This window comes from Myotis myotis, unplaced genomic scaffold (assembly GCF_014108235.1).
Source record: "Myotis myotis isolate mMyoMyo1 unplaced genomic scaffold, mMyoMyo1.p scaffold_m19_p_2, whole genome shotgun sequence".
NCBI classification, from domain to species: Eukaryota; Metazoa; Chordata; class Mammalia; order Chiroptera; family Vespertilionidae; genus Myotis; species Myotis myotis.
Genome location: NW_023416324.1, coordinates 8,758,388 through 8,772,626, shown reverse-complemented (window position 1 = coordinate 8,772,626; position 14,239 = coordinate 8,758,388). Strand labels below are relative to the sequence as shown.

General features: G+C 56.1%; 1 protein-coding gene and 1 long non-coding RNA gene across 15 annotated transcripts in view; one reads left to right on the top strand and one right to left on the bottom strand.

Moving 5' to 3' along the window:
• ARHGEF10L (Rho guanine nucleotide exchange factor 10 like) overlaps positions 1-14,239 on the bottom strand; it is a 148,339-nt gene that overhangs the window by 92,201 nt on the left and 41,899 nt on the right. For all 14 annotated transcript variants that reach the window (XM_036353074.1, XM_036353083.1, XM_036353080.1 and 11 more), the window contains exon 2: positions 4,531-4,610. In XM_036353074.1, coding sequence (XP_036208967.1) covers positions 4,531-4,567 — 37 coding nt within the window. In that variant the 5' untranslated portion in view covers positions 4,568-4,610. The remainder of the gene's footprint in view (positions 1-4,530; positions 4,611-14,239) is intronic.
• LOC118677732 lies at positions 10-10,543 on the top strand. The gene is made up of 2 exons (XR_004974486.1): positions 10-143; positions 9,234-10,543. It is a non-coding gene; the product is annotated as an uncharacterized LOC118677732 (long non-coding RNA).

Below are 14,239 nucleotides of genomic sequence, written 5' to 3'. Positions count from 1 at the left end.
CCCTGAGGTTGCCTGTGGTTGGGTTGGACTCTAAGCAGATGGGAGAGGATGGAGGGGCAGAGAGCAGGCTTCCACGGAGAGCATGTGCACATCTGTACCTGAAGGCAAGTTATTCATCGTCTTGTTTCCTGTTTTCCTATTTGGTAAGTAAGGGGGTTATTCATTTATTTATTAACGGGCTCTGGCCAGTTTCGTTAAAGGAAATTTTTGCACGATTTGCTTCTCACCGGTCTGTCTGGCACGCCTTCAGTGATATCGGAACCCCCTGGGTCAGCGACAGCCCGTGCGCACACTCTAGTATTGTCCACACGCTGTGCCCAATTCAGTGTCGTTGCACTGCAGTGATGGACAGCGGTCTTGGGCGACCAGGCTAGTGCTCTATCTCAGGCTTGCTCAAGGCGGGGCAGGTGCTGGCGAAGATGAGCAGGTTCTCTTTGCCTCGTCTGCTCAGCCTGGGACTCTGCTTGTGCCCCAGCGCCGACTTTCCACTTTTCATAGCAGGTTGGAGCCCACAGTGGATCGACCAGCGACGCTTTCGTCTTCTTTCCTGCCTTGGCATAGTGCCTGGCATTTGTGTTACCTCACAGCTTCGTCCCAGTGGCTTCTCCCTTCCTGTTGTCGTAACCACTGCCCCTCCCACCTGAGATCCTTGAGGACAGGACAGTCTGGTCCACGGGTGCTCACAGCTGGAGGATGAATGGGCAGGGAGGTGGATGGAGCAGAGATGGTGGGTGGGCCAGCAGACAGACAGATGGACAGATCGGATCCCAGCAGTCTCTCTGACCAGAAAAATCCAACCCCTCCCCCACAGCGACCTGGGCCTCCAGAGCAGAACGTGTTCGGTGCGAATGTATCAAATCCCAGAAGCCCTTTCCTCAGCAGAACCCAGAGCTCACCCTCCCTCCCCAACTTCCTCTGCGGGATGATGACCAGATGGAGGCCACTGAGCTGGGGACCCCGCCCCTCCTGGAGCTTTGGGGACCCCATGAGCCAACAGCGGCAGGTGGACTCCGCTGGGCACGAGCTCCTTGGCAGGTGTGGAGAAACAAACTCAGCTGAGAGCCTTAAGTGTGCCCCGTGGAGCCCCCACTGAGGCCTCACAACCACCCCATCGCGTGACACAAGGCCACGGGGTTTCCAGAGCGAAAGTGCCCGCAGCCACACGGCTAGTAAGTGGGGAGCCTTGTCTGAACGCAGATCTGGCTTTACCCACGTCCCTCACTCTTCCCACTGAGCCCCGCTGTCTCCTGGAAGCCACCTGGCCCGGGTGATGCGCTAACAAAGGAAATGCGGGGCCCCCATGGGAAGCGGGCCATGGTTTTCAAGTGACAGGTCTCCAATCACTGGTGGGTCACAAAAGCAGCCAGGAGCTTCCCAGACAGCATGCTGTTTTGTGTATGGACTGCCTATTTGAGATATTTTTAAATTTTGTAACAGTCATAAAGTCACAGTTAGTATTACTTTTGGTGTTGTTTGTTACGCTTCTGTTCCGTTAATGTGATATATCAAACTGTTTCAGTTTCAGGTAATGTGTGTATGCATCCCATTTCGTGTGTGTGCCTGCATGTGTATGCATGCCTTTGTGCGTGTGTGTGCGCGTGTGCATATGTGTGCATACGTGTATGCGTGTGTGTAACCTTCCACTGCTCTGCCACGCTCAGTCCACTGCAGCCACACTGGCCCCCTTGCTGCACCGTGACTGAGCCACACTTGCTGCTGCCTCGGGCCTTTGATCTCTAGCCCAGGGTCCAGATGCTCTTCCCCAGGGGTCTTCTCCTTCTCACCTCCTTCAGGTCTTCACTATACGCACCTCCCTGACCAGAGCTGCCCAGGGGAACACTGGGGCTCCCTCCCTCATGGGGCCACATTTTTCTCTGCGGCCCTGTGAGTACGTGACAGGCTCCAAGTTTCATTCCCCTCACTGTCCGTCTCCTCTATGAGAGCAGGCATTCTTGCCTATTTCACTCATTGTTGAATCCCCAGCATCTGGCACAGTGCCAAGCACATGGCAGGCACATAATAAGTATTTGTTGAATTCACACACACACACATATACTCCTGTGGTCTTATCTATGGGTTGTGGTTTTAAAAGTTTAAAAAATATGGAAACAAATGACTAAAAATCCCTGCCCACCACTTCTGGGCACCGGGATACAGGCCCATCCTGACCAAGAGGGCTCAGCGCCCTGGGTGCCTGCCCACTGGAGTCTGCTAGGAGGGCAATGGCGGGGAGGGATTCCCTTTATGCCTGGCACCCGACCGGTATCACTGTAGTGAATACAGTCTCAATCCATCTGGGTCAGACTCCAGCTCTCCCACACACGGGCTGTGTGAGCGTCAAGTTAGTCTACCCGCCCAGCTGCAGTTTCCTGCTCTGTAAAATGAGGATAATAATTGTAACCACCTTATCGTGTTGTTGGGAGGATGGAATGAATGAACTAACGCATATAAAGCACCTGGAGCCAGGTACATGCTCACTGAATGGCAGCCATTCTTATGATGATTCTATTCATGATCACTGTCATTGCATCATCATCACCATCATTACTATTATTATTATTATTACTACTATTGCCCTGAGTCACAGCCCAGTCCTTGCCCCTGGGTGAGATGGGCAGGCCTTCCCCACTCACAGGCCAGGCCCAGACCATGTCCAGGGACTCAGGCCATTTCTGCACCTTCTCCCTTTGACAGTACAAATGGCCTCAGTTAGCCATCAATCCACACAGTCATTCCCACCTTCAGTGAACTGTTCCCAGCAGCCGCTGGACCATGACCTGTGCACGCCAGCCCAGAAGATGGGACCTCTCAGTGCCAAGGCGCTCACTGCGGGGTGAGGCAGGCAGAGGAGACAAGAGAGAAACATAAAACCCAGAGACTGATCTGGCGCTGAAAGAGAGGAGAGGGGCCCATGCCAGCCGGGGCCTCGGGCAAAGGCTGCCCCATGCAGAGCACTGAAGGGTGAGCAAAGGTCCAACAGGATTGGGTGGGCAGAGGTGTTCCAGGCTGCGCCCAGAGCAGGTGCAGAGAACATTGAGGGGCCCAGTGGAGCTGAACACGTGAGCAAGAATGAAGAGCTATGAGACGACAAGAGATGCTTCGGGAATCTGGATTTTATTTGAATCCAGAAAGCTCTCAGAGTCAGAAAATGGCCAAGAGCCTGGCTCAACCAGAAGACAGTCACCAGCAACATCAGATAGACCTGGGACAATAAATGCCCATCAAATATTTCTTGAATAGAACTGAGTAGATTTAATCATAAAATGATTTTGTTCTCACTCTCCGTGTCTGGGCCCCTTGGGAGGTAAGAGAAAGGAGGGAAGGTGACCATGGCAGCAGAGGCCGGGGTGGACACATCCTGGGACCCAAAGTCATGGCCATGAATCGGGAGATGCCCTTGTTCCCAGTGCTGTTCCCAGGCTCCTGGGTCCCAGGCAATCAGACCTCACTGCTTATCAGGAGGAAAAATCAGGAGGCCCATCCCTGGATAATTGACAGCTGAACGAAGCCCTTCCCGCCCATCTAGACAGGTGGCATGGCCAGAGCTAGCCACATACACCTTTGATGCTCCTGGACACGCCCCGTCCTCGGCAGAGCCAACCCCAGTGAGGCCAGGAGGCCGGGCCCAGAAAGCCACTCGTGCTGTGGAGAAGGCGAGTCCACCTGCTGAGCCCCACCCTCCAGAGAACACAGCTCTGTGCAGGGCACACGCAGCGCATGCAGCATCCTGCCAGCGCCCCACAGTGGTAACAGCTTCCATTCATTGAGCGATCAATGACCACACGCCAGAGCCTTACCTATATTTAAGCCTCGCCATAGGGAGGGTGTCATTATTATCCCCAGTCAATGGGTGATGAAAGGGAGCCATAGAGACACCCAGCCACCAAGGACGGGGCAGTGGCAGGGTCAGGCTGAGAAAGAGCCCTCCTCGTTACCACTCTGCTGTCCGCCTCCCTAGTGGGGACAAGAGGACAGGACGCCGGGCCTAGTGGGTGAACCAGCCTGGGTCCAGCTCCTCCCAGGCGGGGCCTGAATTCCACCTGCGGCGTCTGAGGCCCCACTGCCTGGGTTGCCAGATAAAACACAGGCTGTCGAATTGAATTTCAGGTGAACAACAAATAATTGTATTAACATAAGTATTCTTTTGTTGGGAGGTGGGGGTTTTTTGTTGTTGTTTTTGGAGCAAGTCTGAAAGCTCTGCCACTGGATGGCCCGACCTTGGCACCTTCACAGATGGAGAGAGATGGCCCAGCCCGTCCCCTCCACCCTCGGGCTCCACCCTCGATTCATAAGCTTCGTCCCCTGGCACACTTCAATCCCAGACGGGCTCTGCCCATCTCTCCAGGGGACCCTTGTTGGGAGCCCACTCTGAGGAGGGAATTATTCTTTCCCTGTTGCAACAAGGAAACTGAAGCAGAGAGGTGAAGTCACCTGCCCAAGGGCACACAGCTAACTGCCAGTGAAGCCAGATTCGCACCCCCCGGGGTCAGCCTGCTCCCCAGCTGGTGGCCCTCTCCCAGGGTACGGTACCTGCAGCAGCCTGTGGAGGAGGACTGGAGGAAGCCATCAGACAAAGTCCAGCTCAGACCAGCACCGTCCCAGCCGCTCGCCTGTGAAAAGAAGGCCAGAAGTCTCATTAGATGACGTTCAAGGCCAAAGCTTCAGCAACAGAGAGGGGTCACTGGCTCAGGACCTGTGCACTGCAGCCGCCAGCTCTCACACTCCTTCCCCAGCAGCCCGGGAGCCCAGGACAGCCCAAGAGGGCCCAGCCCCCACCATCGTAAATCATTAACCCGGAAAAACCAGCAGCTGCAGGACCATAACCCTATCTTCCCAGAAAGCCCCTGCCGCCACTGGCCTTCGCTTTGACCAATGCCAGGGACCCTCAGGAGCCTGGCGGGTCCAGCTACACTACACCTGCCCCTTTTGACTTGTGGATGAAGCTCCAGCCCCAGAAACCAGGATCATGCTCAGCCCCCATGTCCCAGGAGTTTATCACACCTGAACTCTCAGGGAGGTGGCCGGACACCTCCGCCTCCTGGCTGTCCAATAACCACAGGCTCCCGGAGCCCAGCCACTCTCACCAGCCCCTGCCTAGAGCCCCGCTGAAGGCCATTCGCTCTCTATCCCTCCCTGTCCTGCCCAATGGGGTTGGCCAGCCGGCAAGGGGCCACCCAGCCATGGCACGTGGGTATAAAGAAAGGAAAGGGGTGCAGAGAGGCCGATGGTGCAAGACAGGGGCAGAATCCCACATGCTCAGAGCAGGGAACAGGGGAACAGGGAGCAGGGAGCAGTTTCTGCTGGCCTCACACTGGGGGCTCATGCCACCCAGAAGCCAGTGCCTCTGGTGGCTCCCTGGACCCTAGAGCAAACCTGCCAGATGTCCCTGCCGAGCAGTGAGGGAAAGAGTTCTCCCGCTCCCTACCGGCACCCCTGATTGGGAATGAGGGGCTGTCCTTCTAGACTTCCTGGTGGAGGAGAGAGGCATCCCGGAGGGACAGCACCAGCCCTTCTGTCTACCCAGCCCCCACCATAAGCTGGCTGCGTGTCTGTTTTCCTTTCCACCCCTAAAGCCGGTGCTTCTATTAACTGGCTTCCTGACTAAGAACAGAACGCACGTAAATGGCAGTGAATTAATAACAGCAAACATTCATGTAGCGCCTACTCTATCTCAGACATTACGCACTTTACAAATAACGGTGACAGATCGGAATCCACATTATAAAGGAGAACATGAGGCCCAGAGTAGTTGAGTAAGTTGCCCAAGATCACACAGCTGGTAAGTGGCAGAGCCAGGGCTGGAACCCGGGCCATGGGCCCCAGAGTCTACGCTCCTTAAGTAACCACCGTGCTCTCAGAATCCGAACTCAGGGTGCACAATGAAAAGTGAGTCTCCCCCAACCCCAGTTACCCTAATCCCCCAGGAGTGACCACTGTTATGGTTCCCTACGAAGCCTCCAGAACTACCCCACAGGTGACCCAGCCGGCATGCCTGGCTAGCTGCCTTGTTTTGTACAGGAGGAAGCACACCGGACCCGCTGGGCCGCAACCACATTTTTTGCTTAAGAATCTTGGGGATTATTCCAGAACAGTACACAGAAATGGCTCGCTTTTAAAATGGCTGCATAATATTGTTTTTAATGTACTGCTGTTGACCAATGTACCATAATCCCTACCAACAGACACGGAGTTGTTTCCAGGCCTTTGGTGTTATAAACAATGCAGCAACTAACATCCTCCCTACATAACGCCTTGAGTAAGGGGGTGCGTGAGCCAGGACAAACGCCTTGAAACGGACCTGCTGGGTCAATTTTGATTGAATGCAAATTGCTCTCCACTAAGTGTGTGACTGAAGACTGTTAGGTCGGAGAAAGCCCAGGATCGGATACATGCAGACATGACAAGAAAATGGACTTCCCCTGGAATTTCTCACAGATCAAGGTGCCAGACACAGATACCAGCTTCTTCTCCCTGAATTCACATACCCCCACACAGATGAGAACTTCGTCCTGAATATTCCGCCCATTCCCTGCAGCAGAGAATTCCTCAGCTCATGTCCCCGCCCCTCACCCAACCGCAGTATAAAAAAAGCGCCCCCCTCCCTGTTGGCGTGAATCCACGTGCCCTGTCTTTGGGGTACGTGGGTCTCCCGGGGACGCAGAATAAACCTTTTCCTTTCCTTTCTTTTCTGATTCACTGGACTCTATTTCTTGCGCCGCCTCCTGAGCCACCTAACCTAACAAAAACTCTCAGGACTAAAATGTTGTTCCCAGCAAAGGATTTGGGAAAGCGAACTAAAATGTCTGCGTGCCCCTGCAGCTGCCTCCTCCCGGTGGGCTCATTCAGAACCGCTCAGGAAGGAGCAGGGAGTCGGATACCCATTTTACAGGAGGAAGGAGGGAGGTGCCTAGCGCAGGCCTGTGTGCAAACCACTCCTTCAACACAATTTTCTGATGATGCAGAAACCCAGGATCATCCCTCCAGGCCAGACAGTCTGCTGTCCTCCCCTCTCCCCTCACCCTGCAGGGCTGATTCCCACCCTCCACTCCAAGCCCAGGGCTCCCACCCCCCACCCCCCACCCCCCAAAAAGGAAGAGAGACAGCAACATCCATAAAGCCAGAGCTTTATTTGCATTGTTCCATTTACAAATAAGGAAACCAAAGCTAGGAAGAGTAAGGCGTTGCTCCCGGTCACAGACGCAAGGGAACAAGGTGACAACACTAGGAATCAGTCAGAGGGCATGGCCCCCCCAAACCTGGTGTCACTCCTTTAACCATACAGCCTCCCAGGACTTTGGAATCTAAGGTGGGGGGAGGGGAGGGCTATAAGCTAATCTCGGGCAGTGAGGTCTTGGGCAAGGACACATGCGTGCCCATAGGCCTATGGCCACCATTGTGTGCACACAGGTACCCTTAGTTCACAGGATATGGACAAGGGAGTAGGGATGGCTCACAGCAGCCCATTGTCACCACCAGAGACCCTCAGGGTGCAACAGTTAGGAGAGAGTCCAGGCTACCTGCTACCACCTGGGTGGGTCCCACCATTCAGCAGCTGACACCTTGGATGCGTTACTTAACCCCCATCTCTGGGCTTCAGTTTACTCACCCGCAGAATGGAGATTACAAAGTAGCCACCGCAAAGGGTGATTGAGGAAGTTAGAAGTAAAAACGTGTAAAGCCCTGGGACCCACTGGTCTGTGCTGTCAGGCACGGGTGGTGATGACCGCAGCTCTGCCTTGGGAGTCGGGGCCCAGGCTGGAATCTCAGCTTCGCGGGCAGGCGAGCTAAGCCTCAGTGTCCTCATCTGTAAATGGGGCCACCTGCCCCACGGGACTCCCAGCAGCACACCGGAGGTCAATCACAAAGCCCCGGGCAGACTCGGTCAGAGCCAAGATGCCTGTCCTTAAAGCTGTCACCACCAAAATTGGGGGGGCAGCAAATGGGACTCTGTGTCTGGGCTCCATACCCCAAGAGGGTAAGGGACCCGAGGTGGGCTCACAGAGGGACCCCGAGACCCCAGGGCTTCAAGCGGTGGGGATCTGGGACTGTGGCCTGGGGCAGCCGGAGCCACCTGCAGGCTGGGCTCTGCCTCGTCTCCTCAGAGACCTTGGCCTCCCCGAGGCCCCTGATGGCCCGGGGCTTTGTCTCTTAAAAGTGGAACCTGCACCTGCTCAGACCATCCCAGGGGCTGCTACACGCAAGGAGCCAGGTCATGGGTGGCAGCGACAAGGCCACAGTGGTTACAAAGATGAGATTTATTGTAGATCTGAGTTCAGATCCCAGTCTGCACTTGCCGGCAGGACAGTGAACACCTTTCTCACTGGTCCCTGCCAAGCAGAGTTCCCACGGGGATGGGATGAGGGCTGTGTGAGTGTGCAAGGTATTCCACAGAGTAAGCTCTCTGTGCACAATGGCCACCATTATCTTTACGACGATAACAACGTCATGCTTGGGTGATAGGGGAGAGTTCTTCTCTTGGGGGGGGGGGGGGGTCATCTCTTTAAAGATGGCTGCCATACTGGCCGGGCAGGCAGACCCCCAAAAGGTGCCCTTTCCCGTTACACGACGCAGAAGGGCCACAGTCAGACAGGATGAGATGCTGGGAGCCAGGGTGGAAGCCCCAGCTCAAGCTGCAGGGTATGTCTCAGCCGATCACGCTCACTACCGGGACCACCCTCTGCCTCTTCCTCATCGCTTTTCAGAACAAAGTCAAGGCCCTAAGCAAGGCCCTAGATGACACACAACCCTCCCCACTGACCCCGCCACTGGCCTCAACAGCTCCCACCTACCCTTCAACCCTACCCCCCTGCCTCAACAGCTCCCACCCGCTGACCCCTGCCTTACAGGGAACTCTGCTCCAGCCTCAATGAAGAGCTGTCAGGCCTGCGACCATGCCAACTTGTCTCACATCTCTGGGCCTTTTGCTCAGGCTATTTGCTCCCTCCAGGGAGAATTCTCTTTCACAATCAGCAAGCAAACTCCTACTCAACCTTCAAAACCCAGACCCAGTTCTTCCTCTGTGAGTCCTCCCCAGATCCATCTCAGGCAGTGGCTCTCAAGCCAGGTGGTGGAGCTTTTTAAAAAAACAGATGTGACCCAGGCCTGAGATTCAGTAGTTCAGGGATGCGGCCAGGGAGAGGCTATTATCAAAGAGCTCAGGTGACCCTGGGACACATACAGCCCCTATTATAACTGCCTCCCTCGCTAGACTGTGACCGCTTTTTTCATCTCAGTGTCTGGAGCCCTGGCCCACGTGCGAGACAACAGCTGCTGAGCTGCACTGAACTGAGGCCAGAGGCCAAGAACCGAAGAGCCTGGGAACCTCACCCTGCTTGGGACCTACTCTGTGGAGTCCGTGCGGCTGGGGCGTCCCTGGGCCCGGGGCAGCTGCAGGGGTGGGACTTCCTGCCCAATGGAAAGAGGAGCCCAGGTTCAGCTGAGAACGTCAGCCGCCGCCCCCGCCGCCACCTCCCAGTGTCCTCCGCTCCGTCCAGGAAGACAAGAGGAAGAGGCAGGGTGCCAGCGGGACAGTGGGAAGTGGGGCCCACAACTAGTGTCTGCAGGGGGGCAGGACACTCACACTCTGCCCTCGCAGGCTCAGCACAAGTGGCCATCAGCCACAAAGTCGGGGGCAGGTGGCTCCCGGGGCCCTGGAGAGATGAGGCGCCCGATCCAAGAAAACACCAGAGGAGCTAGGGCAAGAGGAGCATGAGCAGAACTCAGCGCCCAGGAAGAGAGGCGTGAAGGGCTCAGGCTGGGTCCGAGGACCCAACTTCAGACAATCTGCAGCTCTCCAGGGCAAGGCCTCGCAAAGTTCTTGTTTTTGTTTTATTGGTTTCATGGAGGAAGGAAGAGGGAGAGATAGAAACATCAATTGCTGGAAACCAAGATCAACAGTAATTAATATAAATGCGATAAGTCCACCAGAAGGCTGAGTTTGGACTCCTTTGATATTCACAGGGTGAATTTGCATTTCATTACCTAGGGCTGACTCAGTGGCCTAAAGCAAACTCCCCTCTAACCTGATAATCTTACTGTTTACTAAACATTACCATTGATGTGTCTGTTTGCATTCCTAAAAGGCACTTGTGTATTCTAGTAAATAAAAGCAGCTGGGAAAGGAGACTCAGTGGAACTTAACTACGACAGTTAAGCTTTTCCTTGGCTTCCCCCCATAATTTCAAAATTAATTTTTCTTGTCTTGTGTGTCAATTTGCGCATCAGCTCTTTCTCCAAGCCTTTGAACCCGCTGGCCGTGGCTTTTCACAATCAATGATGAGAGAGAATCACTGATTGGCCAACTTCTACACACCCCCTACTGGGATCGAGCTTGCAACCTGTGCACGTGCCCTTGACGGGAATTGAATCCAGGACTCTTCAGTCCACAGGCCAACACTTTATCCACCGAGAAAATCCAGCTAGGGCCCTCGGGAAGCTTTCCACCCTCTGTGTGTCCTGTCCCCATTGGTCAGAGGCAAATGTAAATGAAATGATGTCTAATAAAGCTGGTAGCGTCTTAATAAATGTCAGTTCCCTTCCCAGAGTTCCTGCCTTCCTTGAGTACACTCGGCGTTGTCCCATTCTGCGGACTGCTCAACTGAGTCCAGGTCAGCCGTGGCCAGAAAGGTGCCCTTACCCTCATCACCCCCGAGATCACAAAAGGATCGTCTGCGAAATGATAATGGCTGAGCTCTGAGCACTGCCATGCACCAGCCTCATGCTGAACGTTTCCGTTTTTGTCTAACTTCATTCCCACAGCAGATGAGGAAAAGGAAGCTGAGAAACTGAAGGACGTTCTCGAGGCCATGCAGCCACTGAGAGGGGCGTCACTGGGCTGTGAGTGGGGACAGCCAGGCGGGCCCCTGGGACAGAAGTGCTGGGTGCGTACATGGGTAAGGGGGTGAGCATCTTCCAGGCCCTCCCCATGGCAGGGGCCTCCGAATGCCAGAGAGACAAGAGGGCCAGCTCCTGCCCTCGCCCTCTAGGCGCCAGGCCACTCAAGGGGCTTCCCGCGCTGGGAAGGGGGAGGGAGGCTCTGAGAGGAGCAGTGGGCAGGGGTGAGGCTTGGTCAATGGCTGAAGCCTCAGACAATGGAGGCTCTGTTCCCGCCAGGGAGGGAGCCCCGAACCCCACCCTCCTTCCTCCATTGACTTTCTTGGCTAGGCGAGCCCCTGGTCAGTGATCCCCGGGCAGGACAGGAGGGGGCAGCCCCAGGAGGAGGCCTCTGGGCAGAAGAGCCCACCCACACCTCACCCCACACCCCTGCAGAGGGCATCTCTAAGGGCTGTTGCCTGGGAAACCAGAACCAGCCAGAAGCTTCAAGACCCCGCAGTGGGGGGCCAGAGGGGCTGCCACCAGACTGGCCCCCAGCCTTTTCTCCTCCTCACAGTCCCAGGCACATTAACCCCTTTGTCCCCAGCTAACCAGCCCAGACAGGCGGTGCCAGGCTGAAGGGCCAGGTGAAAAGTCTCCTAATATGGCTGAACTGTCCTGACCTCATGGCCAGAGCGTCCCAGGTGATAGGGCCCCACCGCGCGCGCACACACACACTTGGAGGCCAGAAGGGGACAATATGGCCTTTGCGCTACCCCTTCACCTTTCTGAGCCTCAGTTTCCCCATCAGAAGCCACCTCTCAGGCAATCCAGTGCCACGTGATCCGAGCAGCAGAGCATTTCCACGCGAGAAACAAACCGAGAGGTGGGTTCTGTTAGGTTGGAGAGAGCCCAGGATCGGATACATGCAGACATGACAAGATAATGGACTTCCCCTGGAATTTCTCACAGATCAAGGTGCCAGACACAGATACCAGCTTCTTCTCCCTGAATTCACATACCCCCACACAGATAAGAACTTCGTCCTGAATATTCCGCCCATTCCCTGCAGCAGAGAATTCCTCAGCTCATGTCCCCGCCCCTCACCCAACCGCAGTATAAAAAAAGCGCCCCCCTCCCTGTTGGCGTGAATCCACGTGCCCTGTCCTTGGGGTACGTGGGTCTCCCGGGGACGCAGAATAAACCTTTTCCTTTCCTTTCTTTTCTGACTCACTGGACTCTATTTCTTGCGCCGCCTCCTGAGCCACCTAACCTAACAGGTTCCACTCCCTTCTTTCCCAGCTGCAGCTCAGTGAGGCGGGACCAGGACACGAAGGTGAGTCTGACTCCATGCAATTCAACGGAGCAGGTGCTGGGGCAGGATGGACACTCCAGGCTGCAGAAATGGCCCCGACAAAGGCAGAGAGCCTCAAGGGAGCTGGGTTTCCAGCAAGGGCACCTGGCGGGTTGGGTGCTCTCCCCACCGCTCTGCCAGCCGCCGCCCCAGAGCCACCAGCAACAGAGCCACCAGCAACCCTCACGATGCCCAATGCAGTGGACATGGCTCAGCCCCCCTCAGCCTCCCCACCACTTGGCTGCGCCCTTCTCCATACGCTCCCTCCGCTCTCCTTCCTGCCCAGCCCCGGCTCTGCTCCCTCTCCTCCACCCCATCCTCAGGACATCCAAACGCTGGCCTGGCTGCTGCCTGGCTCGCTGGCCACTCCCAAGCCCGCCCCCTCTCTGCCTGTGCCTTCCTGGGCGACCTCCCCTCCTCCCTGGTTTTTAAGACCATCTCCGAGATGATGACTCAACTGAGTTTCCCTTGGACTCCAGACTTCTGCCTGGAAACAAGCCTGTTCAGCATGTCTGCCCGTGGTCGACTGCGCATCTTGAACTTGCCACCCATCCAAACTGCTGCCCATCACCCCTGTTCCTTCGTCCTCCCAGCTCACCTGATGGCAGCTCCAGCGTGCCAGGCACTCAGACTAAGAGCCTCAGACTCACCCTGGCCTCCCTCTTCCTCTCACACCTCCATCCTACCCTCAGCAGACCTGTTGGCTCTCCCTTCCAAATATGTCCCGAATCTGACCACTTCTCACCACCCCTCCCCCACCACCACCTGGTCCAGACCGGCATCAGCTCCTATTGGGACCATTAAAATTACCCCTTGATTGGTCTCTAGCTCCCACTTTGTTTTCAACACAGCAGCCAAGTTACTCCTCTGCTCAAACCCTCAAATGCTTCCCCAGCTCATTCAGGGTGGAAGACAGAGTCCCCACCTTGGCCTACAAGGCCCTACATGGTGTACCCCCACCCCCCACTACCTTCCTGACTCAGATCCTACCTCTGCCCCCGTAGCTTATTCTACCCCAGTCACAAGAACCACCGTGCAGTTCCTCAAACACCCCACACAGGCTCCGGCCTCAGGGCCTTTGCACGTGCTGCTCCCTCTGCCTGGATGCTCCCTCGCCTCCTCTGGGCTCCGATCAAAGGTCACCCTGTCAGAGGCTTCCCCAACATCCTCTTTAAAACAGCACACACACCTTCCCATCATGCTCCTTGCCCTGACCCGACTCCCCTGTCTTCATAATATTTAATACATCTGGGCACCTGTACACTTCAGTTGTTTATAACAGCCTCCTCCTACGAGAATATGGACTCGACGGAGGCCAGGGCATCATTATTTCTGTCCGTTGCTCTATCCACAGCCCTGGATCAGGGCCTGGCAGACACTGGGCCTCAGCACACACCTGCTAAGTGGATGAAGGAACCCCTTGGTCTGGGTCAGTCCTGCCTCCACCGTCAGGGGAGGGGATAGGGCAGCCCAGGCCCGTTGGGCATCTCGGTCTGGGACTGGGCCTCCTCCTGCCTGAAATCAGCCTGTGGCCAGGACGGCTCCTCCCAGGAGAGCTTAGTAAACAGACTCACTGCCAAGCTGTGCAAGGGGCGGTGCCCCAAAACCAGTATGGGGAGAGGTCTGAGCCAAAGGCAGGGTGTGATCAGAAGGAGAGGGAAGGGAGGGGCAGGGCGGGGGGGGGGGGGCAGGGGGGGCGGGGGGAGGCGGGGACGGGAGTGGGGGAAGGACTTGGACCATAAAAAACTGGCTCCCAAAAAAGACCTCATTCTTGCTCTGCTGAGTCAGAAGCATGTGGCTGGGAAAGGGAGCAGAACCCCAGAGCTCCAATGGCTGCCACCCTCCGCCACAGACAGGTGAGGGACCTGCCACACGTCCAGCTGCCCAGGGTCCAGGCTGGGCGCTCAGGCCCGGGCTGGTGGGCCATGGAGAGGAGCAGGCCTCCTTTCATAGACAGCCCGCTGGCTCCAGTCTGGCCTGGAACACTTTCTTCAGACCCACCTTCTGCCTCTCTCAAGGAGGGGACCCCTTTGTCCCACAAGACAGCTCTGGGCAGGAAGCAACAGCCTTTGC